At 39.4% G+C, this 26,353-nt stretch overlaps 1 protein-coding gene across 1 annotated transcript in view; it reads right to left on the reverse strand.

Annotated features, from left to right (window-relative positions):
* Nucleotides 1-835: 835 nt before the first annotated feature.
* The window catches only part of mid2 (midline 2), a 102,834-nt gene continuing 77,316 nt past the window's right edge, over nucleotides 836-26,353 (reverse strand). The window contains 6 exon segments of the mRNA XM_052022239.1: nucleotides 836-1,983; nucleotides 3,907-4,114; nucleotides 12,799-12,960; nucleotides 19,317-19,461; nucleotides 22,597-22,732; nucleotides 25,477-25,615. Of these exon segments, the coding sequence (XP_051878199.1) occupies nucleotides 1,578-1,983; nucleotides 3,907-4,114; nucleotides 12,799-12,960; nucleotides 19,317-19,461; nucleotides 22,597-22,732; nucleotides 25,477-25,615 (1,196 nt within the window). The 3' untranslated portion in view covers nucleotides 836-1,577.

Raw genomic sequence — 26,353 nt, forward strand, 5'->3', positions numbered from 1 at the left:
TTATTGTTTTTACCTTGTACTACCTCAATGCACTGTGTAATGAATTGATCTGTATGAACAACAGAATTGTAGTATGAGGGAACTTTCATCTGATGAGCATAACTTGGTTTAAATGTAGACGCCACCCACCCCTCTGTGTTAGACTGCTGTCAATGAAGGATATCAGTAAGCTTCCTTTTCATAAATTCTTACTATTCAGTTTTTGTATCATGGCCAGTCTGCACAATTTTACCCTTCCTTGGGTTACGTTGGAACTAGAAAGATGCTTGCTAATTTTTTAAAGTAAAAACATAATAACCAGAAGAACAAATCATCTCTATATGTTTAAGGCAATACATGCCTCTGTACTTCCATGGCTATTTTATGTATATTGATTTGAAGGCTAAACTCTGGCTAAAGCCACATTAGCCAACATGAGTTTTAAGTTGAGATTGTTTCCTTCCTGTGAGCTGTTACATGGATTATTGTTTGAGTGCTTGCATGCAAAATGCATGTGGTATATTTTCCAGAGTTTCAGTATGCGTTAGACTTTAATCATTCAACATGAAGTATGAATCTTGTTCTCCTATAGTTGTGTGGTGTATCACTAAGGTGGAGAAGGATGCCCACATCATGCTTTGTGTAACAATGGTGAGAGTGGAGGTGGGAAGCTGGGTAATTCTGAGATGTCTATTGCACTTGCAATCAATCAACATGTACCTTTATAGAGGGTTCCACTTAAAAGACATTTCTTTCCACTTGAAAATAGAATCATGTCCTAGTGTCATTGGTATTTCTTCATTTTCAAAATTATCACAAACTTGGAAAATGATCCCTCTTTTCAAATGGGTGAAATCAGCCAGTTTTTCTTTAAATATTTATAACATTTATACATACACAGTTAAAATTCCATAGCATCAGTGTGGTTCCTGTACAATTCCTTGAATTGCTTCTCTTCAATCACAAACAATACAAAGACGATAAGATAATGAATTTATGAAGTACATCAAGATGACTTGATGAGAATAGGTTCTGCTCCTAGGCACCCTCTGAAAATGCCTCCTGGAAACTTTATCTGTCATCTTGCAGCGGCTCCTGATTATCCCTTCACGGCAATAGATCCACTGCTGAGTGACACATGAAGGATGGCATCCTTCTCCTTTTTCTCAGCCAGAAGCTTCATTCAATGGTGCAGATGATTCTCTCAGCAAACAAGAACAACAATTTGTGCCAGCCTCTGGAAGCCAGATGGATCTAATGTACAATGCAAGAATGTCTAGAAACTGAGGAAACCACATCTTCAGAACTACTTAATATATCTTCCATCTTTGACTTAAAAACAGCTTTTCATAATTTTTAAAGCATGTCTTGAAAGTGCATTTGGAATACAATATCTCTCCAATGATAATCTGCAAACATATTCAACATAAATAATTTATAAATTCAATACAATAGTAGTCACTTTGTGTAAGGCGGCTTCTGTGCTATCATGAGAGGGCACAATGCATAGTCCAGCCCTGTCTGGAATAGCTACATTTTTTTATGTTGGAGGACTGAGGAATCATGGATGGATGGGGACCCTACTTCAGTCTGGCCTTTTACTGAGTGGCTTTTATCCCTGACATATATGGAGATTCCTGTGGTCTGCAAATGCACTCCTGCTGCTGTTCTAAGCAGTCCAATGGGTCTGGGACAGGAAGCCCTGTCAGGATCATTATTGATTTGTTCCAGATTGTAAATGTGGGGCATACAGGCAGAACAAAAGAGATGTCGAACGTGTGCAGGTGATGTGTGTTCATGGCATCATAGAACGATAGCGTGTTACCATCGTAGTCAAGTAGGACACCAAGTCTCCGCAGCTGATGGCTGGCATCCACTGACATCTCTTTGCCACTGTGTCTGACAGCAAAGTTGTTATTGCATCGGGAGAACACCCACGATGAAGAATTCTTTCCATTCCATTCATTTTTCGGGGCTGATTTATATGAAATGCCAATAGAATACCTGGAGGAAGGGAAACGATGAAAAGTTATGTAACCTCTCTTTAACATTTGATGTCCAGTTTGTAATAGTTTCATTCTTCTATATAGAAAAGCTGTAAAAAGAATGTTAGAAATTCAAATGAGATCTTATCGCAGTTAATTGCCCAGAACCTCATTTTTAGTAGGTTAACATTACACTGATATTAGTAACAGGTTATTGCTTTTATGAAGTCCTTTGAACTACATTAATAAAAATGCTTATTTTCATATTGGGGATGTAGGCATTGGAGGACATGCTTTTGTATTTAATGCACATTTCTAATTGTCTTTAAGACAATAGTCAGCGGCTTTCCAGAATATCTGGTTCATTACCTGAGCAGTGTGAAAGAGACTAAACATTCTGCCACCATCTGCAAATATTCTCATTTCTAACCTTACAGTAGAGGCAAAGTCATTGAAACTCCTGAAGATGCTTGGTTCTAGAGTGTAATAGAACTCCTGCAGTGGCATTCTGGGCTGAATGATTCATCTCCAACAACCACAAGCATCTTCAGTTGTACTAATCATGACTCTAGACAGTGAAGACTTTTCTCCTTGATTTTAATTTTACTGAGGCTTATTGAATCCTATCTCTGGCATTCATAACTCCTCCAAAAATTAAGCTCTTGTGTTTTAGACTTGAGGTTCCGAGTGAAGTCTTGACTCAAAACTGTCTGAAAATTCCCAAATGAACTGCAATTGATTCTGAAAGGGGTAAGGTTGGCTGGATTGAACTTGTCCTGCTTTTCATGGATAGGGCATAACCTTGTTAATTTTGCACATGGTTGCATAAGTGTAGTATAGGCACACATTGCTTTGAACTGGGCTTGGTTCTGGAGCATGTGTGTCTTCTGGAGCACGGTGGTAAACTTCTGAGGATTACGTAAAATAATTATTTTCCTTTGCTACCTGCCACAGATACCATCTGGTGGCAATCTCCTTCAGAACTCTGGCTACCTTGACCAGTGGTGATATCAGTGAGACACAGGACATTTTAAGTCCTATGCTCAGAGCATATTTTCTGTGCTTTTGCTGAATGCAGTGATGCTTCCAAGCATTGTTCAAGATGGAGGAATACCTCCTTCCTCAGCTGAGAATGGGCAGCAGTAGGTGGTAATCAGCACGTGCCTTCTGCCTGAGGCTTGACACTTGACTTAATGGGAGTATTTCAGTGATGAAGAGTCCCATTGCCATTCTTGACTGTGTCTCTGAGACAAGATGTACCAAGGGCTGGTGACGGAGAACGTGTGACTTGGCTGAAAGAGATGATTCTGAGATCCTCATGTCTGACTTTCTCACATCTGAATTTTTTGCCTAGATGGATGCTGGGTGTTCTGTCTAGTTTTATTTTTTTATATCTCTGGTGTTTAAAGCCAAGGCCATTTCAGAGGTCAGTGAAGAATGAACCACATAACTTCCAGAGCCAACTTTACAGTAAATGTGGGCAATAGATTTCCTTCCCTAACTAACATTAGTGAACTGTTCAGGATTTGGTAGCCTCGTAAATACCATTACTGATTTTGGCTTAGTTAATTAATTTCTTCTGCTGCCATAGAATGCTTTGATCTCATGTATTCAAATCATTGGTCCAGATTTCCAGACTGGTAGTCTAGCTACATAATTGCTTTGCTCTCTCTCCAAGGAAGAAAATGGAAACTTCCTAATCAGAAAAATAATTTAAAAATCTGCTTCCTTAAACTTTATAATTGGAGTATATACAGTCACTAAAACCAGAAAATGCTGGGAATACTTTGATCAGTCAACAGCTGTAGACAGAGAATTTGTTAATATTGTGGATTGAATTTTATGTAAACTTGATGATTTTTCTGTTGGGGGGGGTGGGGGAGGAAAGCAAGTAATTGATCTGAAAAGATACGTCTTTCTCTGATCTTTCAATATTCCATACCATGTGCATCCTCCGAGTAGAACCTCCCAGTAATGGCAACCACTGTCGATAAACACATTTCCCATTGCACCATAGCTGCCCTGGCTGCTAAAACGTTCAGGGGTGTGACTCTTCTTCATGGAATTTTCATCCCGTTCCATAGCGAGGCCATCATTGGACAGTTTCAATTTCTTGTGAGCAGTTTTGGGGTCCAATTTGAAAGGCTGACCTGGATAACACCAATAACAAAATAAAGTTAGGAAGTCACCATTAATCTCATCCTCTTTCAACTAACATTTTATTTTGAGGTTGACAATTCTTTTATCTTTAACTTTCAAATAAAGATCTGTATTTTGAACTGTGGAGCAAGCAAAAGAATGTTACTTACAAACCTGCCTTCAAACAGAATTCCAAGATTTTTCCAATAGTTTACATTTTAAAAGCTCTGCAGAAGGTGACTACTTTCCTTGATGCTGTTCATTTCTCCTAACTCTCACCCATTTAAATAATTGCTAATAAAATGCAGGTAGACTAGTCTTTGAAGACAAGGGAGAACTGAAAAATAACTTGGGTATTTTTAAATTACAGGTTTTCCATCTAATACACTGAAAATAAATCATTCCCTTGTGAATTTTGATAAATCCTAAAGTTTGCTTATCACATTTAATGTTTGAGTAGTGTGATCTGCTTTTGTTCTAATGCCAAGTCTGGTCCACCAAAAACCATAAGGAAAGCATACCATGAATTTGTGGCCTAGGCAGATCAGATTGTGAGAAGCAGCTGAATGACAAAGGCCTGGATGGTATTGAACTGTAGCTGGCAGTTCTGTCAAACTATGACATTGCACAGGTTAGCGTATTCCTGACGTGTGCACGTGAGAATTAGAAGGAGGAACTGGCCATTTGACCCCTCATGCCTGCTACACTGCTCAACGACATCATGGCTGATCTTTACCCTGTGCCATTTTCCTGCAGTATCCCATCTCTTAGCTCCCTGAATAGTGAAAAATCTAGTAATCTCTATCCTGACCTACTCAGCAACTGAGGCTCATTGGGTCATAAATTCCAACGATACATGGTCTTCTGACTGAAGAAAATTTTTATCTCTACTCTGGAGGGCCAATCCCTTACTTCAGAGTTTGTTCTAGGCCCACCAGCCGGGGAAACAACATCAACTCTACATTTACCCTCTCAAGCATGTAAGAATTTTGTATACTTCAATGAGATCACCTTTCATTCTTCTAAACTCATGAGAGTGTAGGACTTTTTTTTATCTCTCTATCAAACCAGCTATGCCAGGGCTCGGTCTAATGAACTTTTGTTGCACTCCCTTGATTGCTGTACACAAAATTCCATATGCAGTCTCACCAGGGTTATATATAATTGGAACAAGACATCTATTCTCTTGTATTCATCTTCTCATTGAGTCCAGGGGATGAGTTTAGATGTGCTAAGCCAAGGGGTTGACTAATTTCATGTCCGGCTATTTCACTTTGTCAGCCAACTCTGACATGTGTAACAATGAGCCCATTCATTTGAAAGGAATTGAAAAGACAAATGCAGATAAGTAATTTGTTTTCTCTTTATTTTGCTTTTGTTTTAAAATATTTATCACTTGAATTTGTTGGGTGAGTTATCAAAAGGCAGCCCAGGATCAACGCTGGAGGTCTAGTAGATGGTCACGGGCCACTCTGCTTCATGGGACATCTGTGGTAGTAAGGCATGGAGATCTCTACTCCACAGGACTGTGGGGATGGTAACAGGCTGTGTGTAAGGAATGGGTCAGCTTGATTCCGCCCAATCTATTGCTTACTAACCTTGAAGATAAAAGTACATTTATTAAGTGCAATACTGAGTGTGACGATTTCTCCTTTGGTACATAAATGGATTTTCATATCATATTTTAGTCTTAATTTGTTCTCTTGGTGTGAATAGCACTAAAGATAACAAGGTACCAGTGCCTAGCTCCCTGTGATGGTTACGGCAAGCCATCTATCAGACCATGCCAGGCTGGCATGAGCTACCTTTATCACGGATGAATTGTAAATATTGCTGATCAATGGAGTAGACCTTTCATTTGAAAGTCAGGAAATCTGCTTGAAGGTGCTGTGTTTTGATTGTTAAACAATGCAGGAACTCTGGGCTCCTAGGCACAACTAAAAAAAATAATAAAAAACTTCAGCCTTGTGCTCCAGTTAACTGCCGAACTGGGATCCCAATACTCTGCTGTGCTGGTAGTAAGCATAATCGATTGTGAATAGTAATTATTGCTTTAAGGCCACCAAATCCTGAAGGATTGTGCCATGCATCAAACTGCAACAATATTTTTAGACAATTCTGCAGGGACTCTGTGAAGATCCCTTGGAAAAAAACACACACTTTTAGTGCTCCTTGGGTTTATGAGTCAATACGTCAATGGTGCTTAGAAGGTAAGATCTCATTGAACATGGATGTTACAGGTTCATCCATGGATCCAATGGTGCAGTGCAAACCTTCTGTAATTTCCCATTTCTTAGGCTAGAAAATTTTTCTATACCAGGATGATTTGTTGCAAATACAACTACCCCATTGAAAAGTATTGGAAGAACAGTAATTGAAAAGGAGAAGCTCATATCAGATGTGTCAATATTTCAGTGGAACAAAGGAAATTACAGTGGCATGAGAGAGGAACTGGCCCAAATTGATTGGAAAAGTAAGCTAGTTGGAATGACGGCTGAGCAGAAATGGATGGAATTTCTACGAGAAATAAGGAAAATGCAGGATAGATATATTCCAAGAAAAAAGGTTATGAATGGAAAAATGACACAAATGTGGCTAACAAGAGAGGTGAAGGCTAAAATAAAAGCAAAAGGGAGGGCCATACAAGGAAGCAAATATTAGTGGGAAAACAGAAGACTGGGAAACTTTTAAAAACTTACAGAAAGAAACTAAGAAGGTCATTAGGAAAGAAAAGATGAATTATGAAAGGAAGTTAGCAGATAACATTCAAAAAGATGCCAAAGGTTTTTTTTTAAATATATGAAGAGTTAAAGAGAGACACTGGTTGATATAGGACCAATTGAAAACGGAGTGGGAGAGGTTATAATGGATAACAAAGAGATGGCAGAGGAACTAAATGAGTATTTTGCATTGGTCTTCACTGTGGAGGACATCAGCAATATACCAGATAGTCGAGGGTCTCAGGGGATAGAACTGAATTCAGTTAAGATTACTAGAGAGAAGGTGCTCGGGAAGCTAAGTGGACTAAAGGCAGATAAGTGTCCCGGACTGGATGAGGTGCACCCTGGGTTCTGAAGGAGGTGGCTTCAGAGATTGCGGAGGCATTGGTGATAATTTTCCAGGAATCAATAGACTCCGGCATAGTTCCGGAGGGCTGGAAGGTCGCAAATGTAGTTCCGCTGTACAAGAAGGGTCGGAGGTAGCATAAAGGGAATTACAGACCTATTAGTCTGACATCGGTAGTGGGAAAGTTATTGGAATCAATCCTCAAGGATGAGGTTATGGAATATCTAGAGGTGCAAGGTGAGATAGGCCCAAGCCAGCATGGTTTTGTGAAGGGAAGATCCTGCCTGACCAACCTATTGGAGTTTAGTGAGGAAATATCAGGTAGGTTGGATAAGGGAGAGGCTGTGGATGTTGTGTATTTAGACTTTAGACTTTCGACCAGGTGCTACACAAGAGACTGATTAATAAGATGAGAGCTCATGGGATTACAGGTAGGATATTGGAATGGGTGGAGCATTGGCTGGTAGGCAGAAAGCAAAGGGTGGGAATAAAGGGATCCTGTTCTGGTTGGCTACCGGTTACTAGTGGTGTTCCGCAGGGGTCGGTGTTGGGGCCACTTCTTTTTACTTTGTACATTAATGATTGAGATGATGGAGTAAATAGTTTTGTGGCTAAGTTTGCAGACAACACCAAGATAGGTGGAGGAGTAGGGAGTATTGAAGAAATAGGAAGGTTGCAGAGAGACTTAGACAGTTTAGGAGAATGGGCAAAGAAATGGCAGATGAGATTCAATGTTGAGAAATGTGTGGTTGTACACTTGGGGAAAAAGAAATAAGTGGGCAGATTTATTATCTAGATGGGGAGAAAATTCAAAGTACAGAAGTACAAAGGGACTAGGGGGTAGTTGTGCAGGACCACCAGGTCGGATCGGCGGTAAAGAAAGCAAATGCTATGTTAGCATTCATCTCGAGGTATAACATATAAAAGTAAGGAAGTGTTGGTGAGGGTCTCTGGGGCACTGGTGAGACCTCATTTGGAATACTGTGCGCAGTTTTGGGCCCCTTAGGAAGGATGTTCTGATGTTGGAGAGGGTTCAGAAAAGATTGAGGATGATTCCTGGAATGAAAGGGCTTACTTATGATGAGCGTTTGGCGGCTCTTGGACTGTATTCATTGGAGTACAGAAGAATGAGAGGGGACCTCATAGAAACATTTCGAATGTTGAAAGGACTGGACAGAGTAGATGTGGCTAAGCTGTTTCCCTTGGTGGGTGAGTCCAGGACTAGAGGGCACAATCTTAGAATTAGAGGGTACCAGTTTAAAACAGAAATGAGGAGAAATTCTTTTAGCCAGAGGGTAGTGAAATTATAGAATTCTTTGCCACATACAGCTGTGGAGGCCCAATCATTGGGGGCTTTTAAGGAAGAGATTGAGAGGTATCTAATTAGTCAAGGTATCAAGGGATATGGGGATAAGGCTGGAAATTGGGGCTAGATAGGAATAGTATTAGTTTAGCTCATGGAGCAGACTCGATGGGCTGAATGGCCTACTTCTGTTCCTTTATCTTGTGATCAGATTTAGTTTCTTTAAGTGCCTTACTGGCTCCCAAGGCCTTTCTGGAAGGGTCACCTTTCATTAGTACTCAGGAGCTATGTGATGTGTTTTGCTATGTCTTGCTGGTTAGCTGGGAGCTAGCCCACAGGAAGGCTGCACCCCATGGCATGCTGGGAGAAATGGCATGATCCAAAGGTACACAACTGACAAGCATGGGCAACTTCCCAGTCAGCTGGTCTGAACCAATGTAAAATCAGAAAGTGGTGACTCATCAATTCTGCCTATTGCTGAATTTTTGTGAAGGAGCCAGCAGCAATCAGTCCTCACCAGCACAGAATCACACTTCACCATTCTTTGTTACCAATTTAACTTCTCCTGAGATGCATTTTAGTCTTTCCTAGATTGGTAAAGTGTTTATTGTAAAGTTCTCATTATTCCCTTAGTCGAGCTAGAAACATTTTTTTAATGAGAACACACTCTGTACAATTTAGTGTCTAACATTGACATTAATCTTTCTGTTCTAAAAGGTATTTTTTTTCATAAAGGCTGCCAGGACTTGAGGGACTGAGTTACAGGGAGAGGTTGGACAGGCTAGGACTTCATTCCTTGCAGCATAGGAGACAGAGGGGTCACCTTATAAGAGGTGTATAAAACATGAGAGGCAGATATATATGGTGAATGCACTCAGTTTTTCCAACACCCCCCCCCCCCATAGTTGGCGAATCAAGAACTAGTGGGCATAGGTTTAAGGTGAGAGGGCAAAGATTTAATAGAAACTTGAGGGGCAACTTTTTTTTACACAAAGGGTGGTATCTATGTGGAATCAGCTGCCAGAGGAAGTGGTTGAGGCAGATACAATAACAACTTTTAAAGGACAGTTAGACAGGTACATGGATTGGAAAGGGTTAGAAGGTTATGGGCCAAACACTGGCAAATGGGACTAGCTTGGATGGGGCATCTTGGCCTAATCAGGCCAAAGGGCCTGTTTCTGTGCTGTATAACTTTGACTCTATGACCTCTATCACTTGCAGTAGATACTCTTTTGTCTTTTTTGCACTTTAGCTGCCATACAACCCAGCCTTGTTTTTGAAATTGAAATTAATGTCCATTTTAAAAAAAGAAAGTTGAGATGATGGAAAAGATTCAAGAAAATAGAAAATGTAACATAATGCAAATAACTGTCAGTGGCAGTGATATGTTAAAGGCTCTCATCAAGTCATAGGCTCTCATTTAGTACAATGTGGTAGATGCCAGACAATATAGAGTCAATAACAGCCCATTCAGTCTACTACGTGACACACTGTATGCAGGTTAATCCCAGACTATGGTTTCAGTCTTATCGTTGACCCAGCAGCTACATCTATCATATTTTTTTTGCAGTGTTGACATTGGCAGAAACCCAAAATTCAGTACAAGAATAAAGTGAGTCCACCAATGCAGACATAGTTCAAACATTGTTTTGTCATGCTGGAATCAAAAGCAACATCTACAATCTAGAATGCCATCTCAAGGTGGATATAGCCCTCAAAGGACATGCAACATTATAATTAAATTACTGACAGGTGGGGGGAGTCGGGGGTGAGGGGGTGGGTGAAATCAGCAGCAGCAGGTTGGAGTTACAAGTGTCATTTTAAACATGTGTACAATTTTTGACCGTGCAGTTGGGTATCCCCTGAGAATAGTGCTGCCAAAACCATCTTGTGATTTAAAGAAGACAATTGAGAACACAGACAGGCTCTGCATATGAAGAAGCCAATCAACCAACAATAATCGTCCCTCGATATGAATGAGCTTTAGCAATATTGTTAAGTGAGATTCCTTAACATGAACATGAATACATTAATACTGGAAGTGATTCAGTGCCTCTAATCCTTCAGCCTATGATGACTTCTCAGCTACACAACAAAGCTCCTGTCAACTACTTTGATCATTGGTATTCTTCATGAGATTAACCTGCCAAGATAGCTGATCTTTTGATGTCTGGTTTGATATTTTGTCACACAGCCAATTCCAGCTGGATGTGTTGTTGATTCAAAGCAGAAGTTTGATTCTAGCATACCATTTAAACAGAAATTCACTTGACGTGCTGAATTTTTAACTCTTGCTATATGCTGAGACAGAGAAGTTGATTTCAAATAAGTTATACTCCTTGCATTATGTATAAATGCTGCTCTCAATTTTTGGAGGTGACGACAGAACTGGTATTGTATAACTTTTCCCCAACCTTCAATTGCTTTAGAGGCAACAAAATGGATTTTATAATGTAGCTAATTTGCCCTCTGCAGGGTCTTGCCAATAGCAATGATGTACAAGCCAGGTAATCTAAGTGTTGCAGGTTAAATTTTAAATTAGATCAGCATAACTCCTCTAGTTATAAAGGTAGAAGGATCGGTGGAGGGATGAGGAAAATACTTCTCCTCCACACCTCGCCAACCTTGGAAGTGGCAAGGGTCTGGAACTTGCTATCTGGAAAGGTGGTAAAGGCTAAGACCTTCCTCACATTTAAACAGTAGTTGGATGTGTGATTCAAGAGATGTGAACTGCAGGGCTACAGACCTATTGCTGGAAGGGCTGATTACATTGAGGAGCTCCTTTTTTTTTGACTGGCATATTTCTGTGTCGTAAATTTTCTTGGTTGCAATAAAGTACCAGTAATAGACCTCTTACATCAACCTGTGAGGGTAGTCATGGCCTTGTCTGCTGATTCCACATGGTATAAAAATGCAGTCTCTTCCAATTCCACTTCCTCACCCCAAATCTCAACGAGGACTGGTATGTCATGCCACCACTAATCATTGGCAACAGAAACCTGTCCCAACCTTTGCGCCATGTCTGATCTAAGACCCTCCTCCCACTCCAGGTCTTTCTTTCCCTGAAATGGTCTGGACTTGCCTAATTATCCTCCAGACTCTACATTGGTTCAGCATGAGCAGAAAGTTTTTTTTCCTAACATAATGCTGATTTCACTGCTGGCCCTAATACTGAAATTCTAAGCAGAAGTCCCATGACCAAAGCAGCAGGCAGGGTGCTGCATAGAGACTGAGTAACCTACTTCTGCAGATGGTAAGGGGAGTTGGCTTTAAGAGAGAAGGACTGAAGAAGAACAAATTCCCTTTGTATCTAGTTTTGAATTTTTGAAGTGTTGAAGATGGACTAATTTCCATAGAGATTGTTTAGAAGCACTTTGACGTGTGTCATTACAACTGAGCGCATGAATCAATTTCTCTTTCATTGTCAAGGATCAGTCACTTTTCCATTTTTGTTTTGCTCTATAAATCCATTTTCGCTGCAGAAAGATTAGAAATTTAAAGTTGCAATTGCAACTATGAAGCTATTGTACACGTGAAGGCTTATAACTCAGTTGTTCCCTCTTCACTCTCCTCAAAAGTGCTGGCAAAAGCTCTGTGGCCTCCTGTGGTGTACAATGCTGAGGTACTAGGCACTGCACCATAAGCACTAGAACAGTTTCTGAATATGTGTCAAGCCTTTAAGAATTGAACAAAGTTCGAATACCTTTAAACTCTCCATAAATGGAGTCCTGGTTTAATTTTCTCCAGTTGGACAACAATTGGTACATTAGTATAAAATTCCTTTGTGCGGTTGTTATGCATTTTGTTATGCATTTAAAATCTGTTAATTGTAATTTGAACAGTAATACATTTGACTATAGCTGAAACTTGGTAACCAATGTTCTACTGAAGGAAACTAAATGTATTACTACACTGCACTCATACATTCCATGCGGAATATACATGGTCCAGACTGACATGCACACACCTTTTCAAGAAGTAGCCTTAGCAAGGCCCTGGAGACTCTATCTACACTCGTGCTTTCTCAATTATCATATTTATAGGCACTTACTGGCAGAGACAAGTTAATCAGAAGGAAAAACTATTTTTTCCAAAATGGCATTTAGGCTGATTTTAGTATTCACTGCTGGCTGAGATCAACTAATTAAGTTGAGTCAATAAATACTTCAGTTTTGTTCTGTCTTTTTAACAAAACCCAGTAATTGCTTGGGTTAACTGGAAGGGTGATGACAGCCTCAATGTCCCATTGCTAACTGAGGATAGCAGAAGGATGAGGTTTTAACTATTTTAACTCAAACATCTAAGAAATCATAAGGGAATACTTACTATTGGTTTTCAGTCTCGCAGGTTCACTGATACGACTGCCAGCCTGGTTGATTGCCTTCACAACAAAGATATACCTGGTTCCAGTCTGCAGTCCATGCACTGTGTAATGGTTCTGTTTGATGTTGGGAACGATCATCCAACTATCAACAGAATTGTACAAACCTGCAATAGGAAGAGTTGTGGCTGAGTGAGATGATGAGCACAAACTGAAATTATAAGAGTACTTGACTATTGCTCATTTAAAAGCAAAACAAAGCACTTTGTTGGGATCTGGTGAGTATGGGTTTGCACTTGTGTGTTACCTGTAGAGCATGAGCCTGGACAAGGAAGGAATTCGAACTTGCATGTACTGACATGCCTTAATTGGAATCACATCCAGGGACTTTTCTGCACAACTAACCAAAGTTTCTATATACATTATTTTAATATTTTGTAGGCTTGGAAAGAGAAAATGAAATACAAGTGGGGGTGAGGGGAAATGACTCATTTACCTTGCTCCTTTCTCAGCATGTGCTAAAGCACGTTATATGAAGTGCATTTGGAAAGCAACTTGAGCATATTAGGCTCAAACACAGAGAAACATGTGAATGGTCAAGTTATCTGTTTCAGTGACATTGAGCATTAAATATTGGCCAAAGCTGTTATGGAGAACTCCCTAATTCTATCTGAGAACACAGATGAGACTTTAGCTTAATCTCATCTTTGAAAAGCAGTCTCTCTGACAGAGAAGCAAGAAATATATAGGTTACATTTATTATTTTATTATATATTGTTGTGAGGAATATACTTCAAGTAATCTGTATGGAAACTTTGCAGTACCTAGGGAATGCTGCAATGTTTAAGCCACCATTATTCAACTAAGGCATTGTTTTCACTTTTTAATTTTCCCTTTGCTTTTCAATAAGCAGCAAGTGTTAGATTATTATTTCAGCCAATGGAGTTATCCACATTGTGAGCACTTATGTCCTAATTCTGCATCCCAAATGTGCACTTTGCAGTAAGGGTATTGCTGGATAGAGAATGAGTGCCTACCACATCTTAAAGACCCAACTCCCCACCAGCTCTCATGAACAATGCAGCATTCTGAATGCTACTCTAGCTAATAACTAATTTGACAGTGCAAATCAAACCTGGAACCCTGTGGTCTGCACAGTTCAGCTGTACACAAGCCTTGGGGGATTCATGACAAGGGGTTTTAGTCAAACAGAAATGAATTACTTTGCTTGGTTCACAGAGGGAGTGATTAATTGTTTTATTATTCTATTCAATTAGTAAATGACTGGTAATCAATTGAGTCTGTTGGGAACCGAACCAGTGGGTAGCAAAGATGGTGTTTAAATTTAAATATCGACTCGGGCAGCTCCAGTAACAGGTGTGATATGTTTGCTGCTGATTTGGATAGTGATTCAGAAATTATGAAACTGAACCACTTCATTGAAGCTATTTAGCAACTTGTTTCAATTGTCACAAATATTAAGGACCAAGCTTATTAGACAGGATATTGAAGTTCGCTATTTATTGGCAAAATAATTATTTATAAACAAGAAATAGCCAAGAAAATATTTCAAAATCTTTCCATATATGATTGTTATAACATTTTTTGATATATTTCTTGTACCATATGGAGTGAGAGAACTATTTTAGGTCATCTTGACTCTCCTTGGGAGGTTTCTATTTTGTGTCTTAATGACTACAGGACAGCTCCCGAGCCATAGGCTCCCACTTTCCAGAAGGGTTTCAATGGAAGGTACAATTTTCAGTTCACCTGAAAAAGATTCAAGCAACCTGTCAATCTGACTGCTGCTCTATGCTAATGATTTTCCTGTGGTTAGGTCTGTGGGAACTTGTAGGCTTGGGAGAAACAACTGAAGATCATCTAGCTGGTCTCAAGGATCCATAAAATTCAATATATTCTATGTTTCATATCAGCCAGTCACTCTTACATCACCATCCCTAATTCATCTATTTATAGAAGTCCCACAACACTGGTCCCCAAAAATTAAAATTGGTGTTTCCAATGACATTTATCAGATCAGAAGGCTGATGAAGACCAGGGCCTGTCCAGTACAAGTGATTGTATTGCTTTATAAGCAGCAGGTCTTTTTTTAAAATGGAGGTTTAAACATAATTTTGCTCTTAATTTTGTTTTTTTCATTCTAATAAGATTCAGCAAATACTTGGTGATAGTATATTGCAGGCAGTCCAAAAGAGATTCACCAGTCTAATTCCTGGGATGGTAGTAGTGTCCTTTCAAGAGAGGATGAACAGGTTGATTTGCATTCTTAGAAGAATGAAGAGTGAGCTTATTGAAACATAAAAGATTCGAAAGGGGCGTGACAGTGTAGATGTCGAGATAGTTTTGCTACTGGGAGAATCGTGAATGAAGGGACATGGTTTTAAGGTAAGGGACTGACCATTTAAAATAGAGGGCATGTAGAAATCTCTGGAATTCTCTGTCCCAGAGCATTGTGGAGGCTCACTCATATTAAGTATTTAAAGTGGAAGTAGATTTTTTTTTTGAAATATCAGGGAATTGATGGCTGTGGGGATCTGGCACAGAAGACAAGTTGAAGCCAAGGGTATATCAGCCATGATCTTAATGACAAGGTGGGCTTGGGGGCCAAGTGGCCAAGGTCTTGGGGGCCAAGGGACCAATTCTTGTATTATTGTTTTTTCTTTCATTTTTAGTCAACACTTTAATTATACAAGGCTATTTAAACTTATACAACTAGGTTCTGAACAAGAGAACAATGAAATGAAAGGCATTCACCTCAGCAGAGGCTGGAAACCTGAAATAAGGTACAAGTAAGTACACAATAACAAGAGGAAGATGGTTTTAAGCTGACAGCGTTTCGGCCCATGGGACAGCTTGTTACTCTTTCACAAGAACCTCAGCATTTTTCCACTGGAAGTAGAAGTTGTCACTATTTATCAGGTCAGCTTGAGGACAGGATAGGACAGGAACTTGTCAGAACCAATCCATCTAATGTTACCTTCCCTTACTTGGTATACATTAATGATGCAGAAAAGTTTCTGAATGAGCTGACGTGTCTGAATCTTGCTGTTACAAATGTGTTTACTTATTCATCCATTAGCCCTGGAGACCCTAAAGATCTGTCCTTGGCTCATTTTTCTTATTCTATTTACATGCTGCCCTGATGCCAACATCAACAGATGTACAGTCAACATTTACATATGAACGTACAGTGCCACACTGCCAATCCCTTTTGAAATGCTTATGGGGCCATGTACAAAAATTCTGACAGGGCTCAACAGGCTGCATGCAGACAGGATATTTCCTCTGGCTTGTGGGGAGTGTGGTCTAGAGTCAGGGATCACAGTGTCATGACTGGGGCCAGACGTTCAAGACTGAGTTAAGAGAAATTTCTTCATTCAAAAGCTGGTGAATGTGAAATTTTCTATCACATAAGACTGTGGAGCCCGAGTCACTGAATGTACTTAAAAAGGAGCTAGATAATTTTTTTTAGACACAAAAAACACCAAGGAGTTTTGAGAGAGAGCAGGAATATGGGATTGGCATTGATTTTCATATTGAATGGCTGTGCAGGCTTGAAGTGAAGAATGGCCTACTACTTTTCTATGCTTGGCTGGTCTCCTGCCTTTTATTATCTGCTATTTTCTTCAGCTGAACATTGGGTTGACTGAAGCTACCATTGAAGTCTGCCTATCCATTGTATCCTTGGGTAATATGTCTTCCCTTCCCTCTCTCCCCATACCTATGGTTTCAAGTTGAACCCAACTGTTCCTCTGGCTTGGGATGCCACTCAACCTTCGACAGAGCTTCTGACTCCCATATAATTTCCCTTAAACACTTATTTCATCCTTCAACTTGCTTTTACTGCTTAAATCCACCTCTTATTCATTTTTAGGCCTTCAATTTTTTCAGCACTTTCTTGATCAACTTCATGCTTTTCATCCTTGTGTTTAATTCATTCAAGGAATTTTGCTTGCATTCAGCTAACACTCTAATACAGACTCATGCTGTGTTGGTTCTAAACATGCCAACACTTCCAATTCAAAATTTTCATCCTTGTCTTTGCACCAGCAAATGGCCTTCCTATCTCTAGAGTGTGGAAGGCCAAATTAGCCTTAAATAATCACATAACAATTACAACAACCAACCCTATACAAATTTAGAACCCCATTATTTCTGCAAATCATGCATTTTTTTTTCTTAAATGACCGCAATATGTAGTACAAAGAGAATAGAGCACTTTAGCAGGATAAAACAAACAACAGGAGGCAATTTTCATATACAGCATTTACCAGCGGGCCATGTTAAGTATAAAAGTCAAAGGGCCACAGCTAACTGCCAGGAAAGCAGGTGTAGACCCTTGTGATATGCTGAGATGTCATGGACACTCAAGCACTAGTTACTTCAATGGTCTGGAAACCCTTGTGATTCATTAAGACGGTGGGGACATTTGAAGGAGGCACTGTGATGAGGTGATGGGATTTGATGATATCCTGGAATTGTGGCTTGAAGAGCTTACAGTGTTCTCCAGACCCCGACCCTGCCACTTCTACTTGTCCATCAGGGAATGTAATGCAAGTGTTTTCATTTGACAAGTGTGGCATTAGTCTCCTGTTTAATGCAAGCCTGAGCAATAGATGGGCTATGCTACCAAAATACCCTGAGAATACTGGGAAGAAGCCAGAGGCAAAGTTCAAGATTGCAACAGTTTTGTTATGCTGACTATGACAGGAAGTTTCTGATTGTGATGTAGGAGGCAAAATAATCATGACAAATTATAATGCCAGCACTAGAGGTACGTTCTAAGCTAATACATTTTTGAAAGAACGAGCATTCCAGCTGTGTGTAGCTACAACTCTGTTCTCCTTTAACTACAATGTAAAATGTATGGCTTGAAGAAAAACGTAAATTGTCAGAAGTCTCTTAAGAGATCACAACATCCTACACTTGCCACAAAGGCTATGAAATTGTCCAAGGAGCTGTAAAAACAGCAATATGTCCTGAAGCAAGACACCTCCTGAGAGAAGCCACACATTACTTTAAAAATCAAGGAATGGCAGGCTCCTGAATTGCACTGTACATAGTTTGAGTGGGATCAGATACTGCTTAAAATAGAGCCCTGATCAAAATAACAGTTTGCAAATAACATGCAGCTTTAATTCATTTTCCTTGTGGTGACCTCTTAAGATCTCTCAAATCTTGATGCAAAATTCTCCATAAAGAACAAGTCTCCAGGGATAATGATTAGAACAATGCTCACTTCATTAAATTACTATATTCATCTGTCCAGTATTTTACAACCGGGAAGTATTCTAGGATCTGTAGTTATAGTTCAGCATAGGGCTTCAACGATCTATAAGATCTGGAAATATACAGTATTTTCAACAATAGGAACAATTTAAATTTAGAACTGATTTGTTTAAACTCAGGTTTTAACAATGATGTTGTGAAATAGATTAACTTGTATATTCTTTTGTGGCAAAGAGATTTCATTGTAAGGGAAGTAGATATTGCAGGTCATATTGACTGCCTAATGTGCCAGACTTGGTAGGAAAGTACTGTCATTTTCGTATGGAAATGCCAATGTTTCCCTGCACAAATGGACCCAGTTCATGATATCCAGATGAATCTGGAAGGCCTGATGAGGCTGGCTGATCTTCAGTGAAGATTTCCCTACTGTGCTCTGATATTGGATTTGGAGGTCCAGTATCACAGTGTGAAGTTGTGTCAGTTCCCCAGTACTAACACCGGGGAATCTGTTCGCTGCCACAAAACAACAAATTTCACATCATATAAGTCAGTGATAATAAACTTGATTCTCATTCTGAACCTGCAGCAGGGTAGACCATTTGAATAGAGAGGAGTGGCTGTGAGGGAACAGTGTAAACATTAGCTATTTTTTGAATTAAATGTTCTTAGTTAACTGTAATTAATTGTTTGATTTTTCAGACTTTTGTTTCTAAATGGTAGATTCACACTGTATCAGGTTTTTCTTGTTTCAAGGACAGGGGTTTGTCTTGAATGATCACCAACACCCCAACTCTTGCAGACATGCTCTTCCTTGAATGTTATGTCATTTACATGCAAAGCTCTGCCATCAGGTTAGATTTCACTATTGTGGATTGGGCTGGCACTTTGTAGATTCTCTGGTGTTAATTTGTTGCTAAGAGTTTTGTCACTGGTAGAAAATTCTCACTTGATATTTTGCTATGGAAATATCAAGTGAGAATTCTAAAAATTTGAGCAATAATACCAATAGTATTATAAAAATGAATGGCTAATACTTTTAGTCTAGATAACATATTGTTCACGATGGAGTTGGAGGGGACAGGGATGGCAAAGGGTGAGACCATCAAATGATTTGAAAACAGGCATGGAGATTTTAAATTGAAGAAATGATGTGAAATATGATCAATGTGGAGCAGGGAGATTGAGAGTATTAGTAGATGATCATTAGCAATATTCTCAATAGTTATTCATATAAGATGTTTGTTTGCTGTGCTTTCTTTTTTTTTAAACTTACTGATAAAGTTTGCTTGTCCTGTGAAGATCGTATACTGCAGCTCATAGGAGACGATGCTGAATTCATCTTCAGAAGTCCAATGGACAGTAATGGTGTCATGCGATGCTGTGCAAAGTTCTTCTCGAATGCTTGGAGGGTTTGGGGGCTGCAGGTGAAAAAATGAAAGTGATGGTTTTAAGGGAAATTTTTTAACAAAGCAGAGATTTCAACAAACTTTGCATGGTGCACTGTATGGTACAAATGTGCTCGGGGGAGGAAAAATTTAGTGATCAACATTACTGAAGGGCCAGAGAACTTAAGCAGACCGAAAACAAAAAAGGAAATAGCAACAGAACCATTATTTTCATCATAAAGATGTATAAAAGGACTTTAAACAATCAAGTTACCCTCGGTAAAGTGGAGGAACCCGAAATAGCAGGTGTTACTGAGACAGGACCAGAGAAAAGTCAACAGTGGAAAGTAAATACTGTAGCAAAATTAGAAAAAGAAAAGCGCAAGAACCTATTCTTTGTCAAAGGGAAATCTGCTATATTGCTTTAGCAGCATTCAACATAAGATGTTTATTCCTTAGAAGGGCATTGAAAATAACCATTAATGGAAGTGGAATTGCAGGAGTAATCAAAATGAACAACGTAATCTTGTGGAAAACTTTTGTTGACAGTCCCTGCTGTCCAACTGTGAAATTTCAAACTGGTAGGGAGCTATGATGCACCTCCCTTACCCATTCTCCCCACATTCCCATCAACTCTTCCTCCAGATTCTACCACTCATCTACATACTAAGGGAATTTTACAGTGGCCAATTAACCTGCACCACTTTGGGATGAAGCAGAAATCCACAGGCAGAACATGGCCATCCATGTGCTTCTGAGGACAAAACAATGGAGAAGTACCACCAACGCTGTCTTCACTTAATCCTTCAAATATACTAGCATGATAAGTGAAACCAGTGTCAGTATTCTCTCCTAGGTCCAACACCCCATGAAGACCCTAATTACATTGTTCACGCCAGTGGGCAGGCTATAGTGATGAGTCTGAGTACAGGAAGGAGATAGAGAGATTAGTGACATGGTGTCGTAACAACAATCTTTCCCTCAATGTTAGCAAAACAAAAGAGCTGGTCATGACTTTAGGAAGGGGGGGGCGGTGCACATGCTCCTGTCTACATCAACGGTGCTGAGGTCGAGAGGGTTGAGAGCTTCAAGTTCCTCGGAGTGAACATCACCAATAACCTGTCCTGGTCCAACCACATAGATGCCATGGTCAAGAAAGCTCACCAATGCCTCTGCTTCCTTAAGAGGTTAAAGAAATATGGCACGTCCCTGCTGACCCTCACCAATTTTTATCAATGTACCATAGAAAGCATCCTATCTGGATGCAATCACAGCTTGGTTATGGCAACTGCAAGAAACTGCAGAGAGCTGTGGACGCAGCCCCAGCACATCACGGAAACCAGCCTCCCCTCCATGGGTTCTGCCTATACTTCTCGCTGCCTCGGTTAAAGCAGTCAGCAAAATCAAAGACTCCATCCACCCCAGACATTCTCTGTTCTCCCCTCTCCCATCAGGCAGAAAATATAAAACCTGAAAGCACACCACCAGGCTCAAGGACAGCTTCTACCCAGCAGTGATAAGACTATGGAACAGTTCCCTAATACAATAAGATGGACTCTTGACCTCACAATCTACTTCTTTATGGCTTTGCATCTTACTGTCTACCTGCACTGCAATTTTTCTGTAGCTGTTACATTTTTTTTCATTCTGTTATTGTTTTACCTTGTACTACCTCAATGCATAGTGTAATCAATTGATCTGTATGAATGGTGTGCAAGACAAGTTTTTCACTGTACCTTGGTACATGTGACCATAATAAACCAATTCCAATTCTGTTCTGAGCTCTATCACAGGAAGAGATAATGAATGGGCAGAGGAAAAGATTTAAGGATGTTCTCAATTCCACTTTGAACATTTGCAACAGCTTCACAAATCCCTTAAATTTGCCTCCTCTTAAATGAGACTTTCTGTGTAAATATGTACTTCTGTAATCAATTATCAGTCGCTTTATATTTGGGTTGCTTAATTATTCACATTAAATCAGTTATTTTCACAATTAATTTACTGTCCCACAAAATTAATGAAGTCCATTAGCACACTTTTCTCTTTCAGAGTTCAGGATAAGTGAGGGAAGGGGAGTACATATTTATCACCATCTGTCTGACATAAGGGTTTCTTCTGCATCAAGTCTTTGTCATTTTTTTTCAGCCTACTGGAGAAATAGCTGAAGTCACTCAATGAGCATATGTGGAATTTAAAAGGTGATTAAGGCTGCAATTTAAACTGAACATTTTGCTTAGGTCCATTGTAAAAAAACAATATGGATCTGTCATCTCTCCTGTGAAATGGAATTGCAGCAGGCTTAACCTGTGAAATGGAATTGCAGCAGGCTTAACAATGCTTAGTAATCAAAAGGGGTCCCTGGTTAAGCTGGTTCTCGGCCCTGTAATGAAAATAAACCATGTACATCCTGGTTTACCTGGAGCCACGAGGGACAGTGGGAATTATAATTATAGAGTTGTGGATTAATGCCAGAGCGATGTCATGCTTAGGTGGTATCAACTTGTTAGTAGCTGTATTACCATAACATCAAGGTTCACTGATGTAAAGACTCCAAATTGAATTTTGCATATTATTTCTGTAATGACTACTGCAATGACTTCCTACCAGGTCAGAGCTAGTTGCAGACATTACAAGATTCACTGTACAGTAGCAATTCATCTCACAGATTTCACTCTGGTGATGCCTGTTCTCTTCTATAAAATTTAAGTATTCTTTATATACTTTGAGCATATGCTGTGAGTCTTTACTGTTGGAGGATTTGATCCATCAGTAAAGACACCCAATGGTTTGGCAAAACTGGTTTAGCAAGTGCGGAGGGTTAACACAAGATTTCAGGGAGTTTGAGGGAATGCCTGAAGAAAGGAGCATAGTGACCAAACATGACAAATATGTGTGGAGAAGAAGCAGTTATCCATTGTCACAAGAGATGTGATTGCACATCCAAGTGGATTTAAGTTGCTTGGATGTGCTTGTGTTAGACTATGGAGGTACTTGGGAAAGATGAGGAAGGAGACTGAAATGCTCATGTAATTATATGAAGCTTGACAAAGCCAGCTCTCATCAATGTATGAAGCTATTGTGTCACCTTCTCTCAATCAGATGGAGTCAATGGAAGATGGATATTTTTCCTGTGGGTTGGTAATATACCACAAAAATTCTTTTAACAATGTTACCTGTAAGATAGTCAAGACTTTCTAGTAACTTTTTTTCTCTTGTAAAATCCAGAGTAAAATTTTCAAAGGCTTCATTCAAATTGATATCTGGGATTAAGACTTGAGACGATGCTGTTGCCATAGCAACCCTGCAAAACACAAAGACCATCAAGAATGTATAATATTAAAAGTATCTTTCACAAAGCAAGTATTTTTTTTCATGTAAAACACAGCATAACATATTTTAGACTTGCTGTTTTTATCCTTTTCACAATAATGAGAAAACTAACCAGTATTATTGCATTTTGAACTACTGACAGTTGTGTTTGCTATTTTTCCATCTCATGGACATTGACTTATGTTGGGATGCAGCAATGTAGAACTTGTACCACCAACTCTCCATATGTGGAACTGAATTAACATAGCAAGACACTGTGAAGAACCTGCATATATTAGCAGGCAACATTTTTAATGGAATAGATCTTTCAACAAAGCACCAATACTTGTCTGAATTTGCCTGCGTTTGTGCAAAGGCTATTAGAAGGTAATAGGATGCTGGAATAATGGAGTTCATGCCTTCAACAAATGTGCCAAAGGAAGTCAGACCATATCAGTGCAAAAGCTTCGTCCTGTTCACCAGTCACAAGATACAAAAAAAAACTCGGGGCTGATTCCAGGTGTGAAGGAAGTGATTTTTATTTTAAAAGGACATTTGAAAAACCTAAGCACTACAGTTCAGAAATTTTTTTGATTCATACTGAGGTATATATTAAATCCCGTAGATAAAGTAACCAGGGTATTACTTCTAATTTCTGGTTTATCACAAAGTAGAGTAGAAATTAAGATTAGTAAAACATAAGTTTTAAAATTGGTATGATTTTAAAAAGCTACTTAATTATGAAATGTTTAAAATAAATGCATAAGCATAAAGGTAAGATAAGTTAACACATGAATTGGATTCTGTTATGGGTGCATTGCGTACTGGAGATATTAAATTCATTCAGCTGAAGACCTTTCCTTGCAATTCATTTTTTTTTACTGAATTTTCTTGTGGTATAGAATCACTAGCTGAGGTATCTAATCAATGAGGAATCTAATGAGTACTAAGGAATGCAAGCATGTTTGGAGGTCTTTGAAGTCAATCTCTGGAGCTGCTTACATACATAAGCAATAGAAAAATCATTGTTACTTTCTGTTCAGTGACGGTCTGTCCTGTAGGCATTAGCATTGCTGCAGCACAGTCCCTGAGTTATTGAGATACTGTCTGCTTAACTTAATCAACTACGAACTATTCAACTTTCACAGGAGGTTTCCCACAAAACCAAAGGTTCAAATTCTTAAACAGTCATTTCAACTGCTGTTTCTTTTAAGGACATCTTCAACGTCTGAAGTGGTCTACTCCAAACATTCTTTGCTGTATGCACTTGGCCTACGTGGCATTGATACTGCAGTAGACTTGATGTGGAGTGTTTTTGTAATGTCCTAAAGTTCCATTACCATTTTAAATTTCAATTGGGTCATGTGTCTTGGCCAAAGTAACTCATCTTACTTGGCAATGGTAGCATTCACTATTGCTGGGTGCATGAAGAATTGAGACTAATACCGGGAATATCTCTCCTGAAATTGCTCCACTCTTGATTTAAAAATTGCAGCTTTGTCTGTGTTTGGAGAAGGCAGACCTCATTCAGAAATGATGACACCTTGGGTAACGTGTACTCCTAGCTCTCCCCATAAGAAGAATCAGTTAAAGGATGAAACTGTTAGCCAGCTGACACTTGTGGAACTAACTCCCACAAGTGGGAAAGAACAAACAGAAAAATAAAGGTATTGTGGCGACTCACCGTCTAGTCGGGCGAACCGGCTCGGCAGTCGGGTCGCGCGGTGTCGGAGCGACGAGGCCTAAGATGGCGGCGGGCCTCGTCTTTCCGAGCGACGGGGAGAACCCGCGCGCGGGAAAGTCCTGATGACGTAGGATTTACGTCATTGCCGTTTTTTTGGGCGGGAGTTTTCTCCCTTAAAGGGCCCGCGCAAGGCGGGAAAATAAACCAGTTCTGTTTGGCAATCCTCCGAGTGAGTCTTGTTTTATTCCGCGGTAGCAACCGCTACAGTATCATTAATAAATGTGTTGTAACCAATTCAATCAGCACTATATTACCAGTTTTTGCTTTGTTACAGAAGAATTGAAGTTGGTTATGTTGCTCTTCATGAGTTCTTTACCTGTTAAATGCTTTCCTTTCCTAATCTTATAACCTAACCATCAGTTGATCATTATTAAGTCCCTAAAAGGTTATTTAAATCCTTGCATATTCTAAATTCCATTCCACTTATTCCATTCTATAACGCTCTGCAGATTCATAAGGTGGTCTATATTGGAATACCTTTTCCTTAAATGAGTCTTTCAAAACAAATCTTGTATGAAATTCTTCCAGTAGCTCAATGGCTGTGCATTGCTATGTATGAGACATGAGCCAAGATGAGTCATGGCCTAAGGATCAATCTCTGACCTGAGCAGAACTAACAGGATGTTGTAATCAACATCGATACTCTTCAGTCAGGGAAGGAAAATCCGAGCAAGGATTTCTCCTTCTGATCATCTTCAACTGATTTTAGGAAAGTAGGTGCAACATTAGTTTTGATTCTAATGCACCCCAAGGAAAATTAAGCCTGCTGTTGTTCTCAATTTAAGCTGACACTTCAGTGGCTACTTGGGTAACATAAACAGGGATAGCTGATGCCTGTGGATCTGTAACAGAGCACAATTCCATTCGTCAGGAAAGAAGATGGAAAACTAGTGAGAGGCATTATCCTTTTAATGTCTATGGGGAGTTGTTTATTGTTTAATACTTCTGTCTCACATCAACTAGATCCAATATTCCAGTAATGTCTGGTTCACCTTTCTGTTACATTTTTTGCTGTTTGTAAGAAGCGTGCATGATCATTTTCCTTCAGGCTTGTTCCGCTTGACTGATGAGAGACCCTGACGCTCTCCAAGCACTGCCGGACAGTTTGCTATTGCTGTGCTAGTTTCCTCACTTCATAACCTTGAAGAGGACAGATAGAAAAGAAATAAACATATGAGGCTTAAAAGTCAAGAAGGCAGGCTCATTTATCAAGGCATATAATATGCTTCTGAAGAAGCCATACAGCACTTTATTCATATTTTGAATTGCTTCTGTTGAAAGTCTGTTTGTTATAAAACCACAGAAGCGTGAATTCAAATTCTGCATGTTCAAATTTTCCACCATTAAAATGTTTGGATGGGAAATCAGATGGGTCAGGAGCACAGTTGAAAGCTCTATCTGATGATTTGAAATGGGAAGTTAAAAATCACCAGTCCTGAGATAGATTAGGTATAAATTAATTTAAAAGTCTCTACATTAGTCTTGATGCTTCTAGACTTGAAAGAGGTGTTTTAAAGGAATTTGACAGATTTGACATTGAGTAAATGATGGCCATACTTAATAGTGATCCTTTCACCTACCTCTGTCAATCAGTGGAGATTAAGCAAAGCCAGCAGTGAGTGAGCAACTCTAGAGAGCAAGTAATTAATTTGTAGGATTTGCCTGTTAAAGAATTGCCATTAAAAGAGGACTAATCTGCACACCTAGCTGCAGAACAAGTGACACCGATGCTGAACATAAAGAGATTCTGCTTATTATCTGAGTCACTGCTGTAACAGACTTCAAATGCAATAGTTCTTAAATTACTGTCTTTTAAGGGTACGTAAGCAGTGGTTAATGTTCTTTCGGTAATTGATTCTTGCTCTCGGG

The sequence above is a fragment of the Pristis pectinata genome, chromosome 8 (genome assembly GCF_009764475.1).
Source record: "Pristis pectinata isolate sPriPec2 chromosome 8, sPriPec2.1.pri, whole genome shotgun sequence".
Lineage (NCBI taxonomy): Eukaryota > Metazoa > Chordata > Chondrichthyes > Rhinopristiformes > Pristidae > Pristis > Pristis pectinata.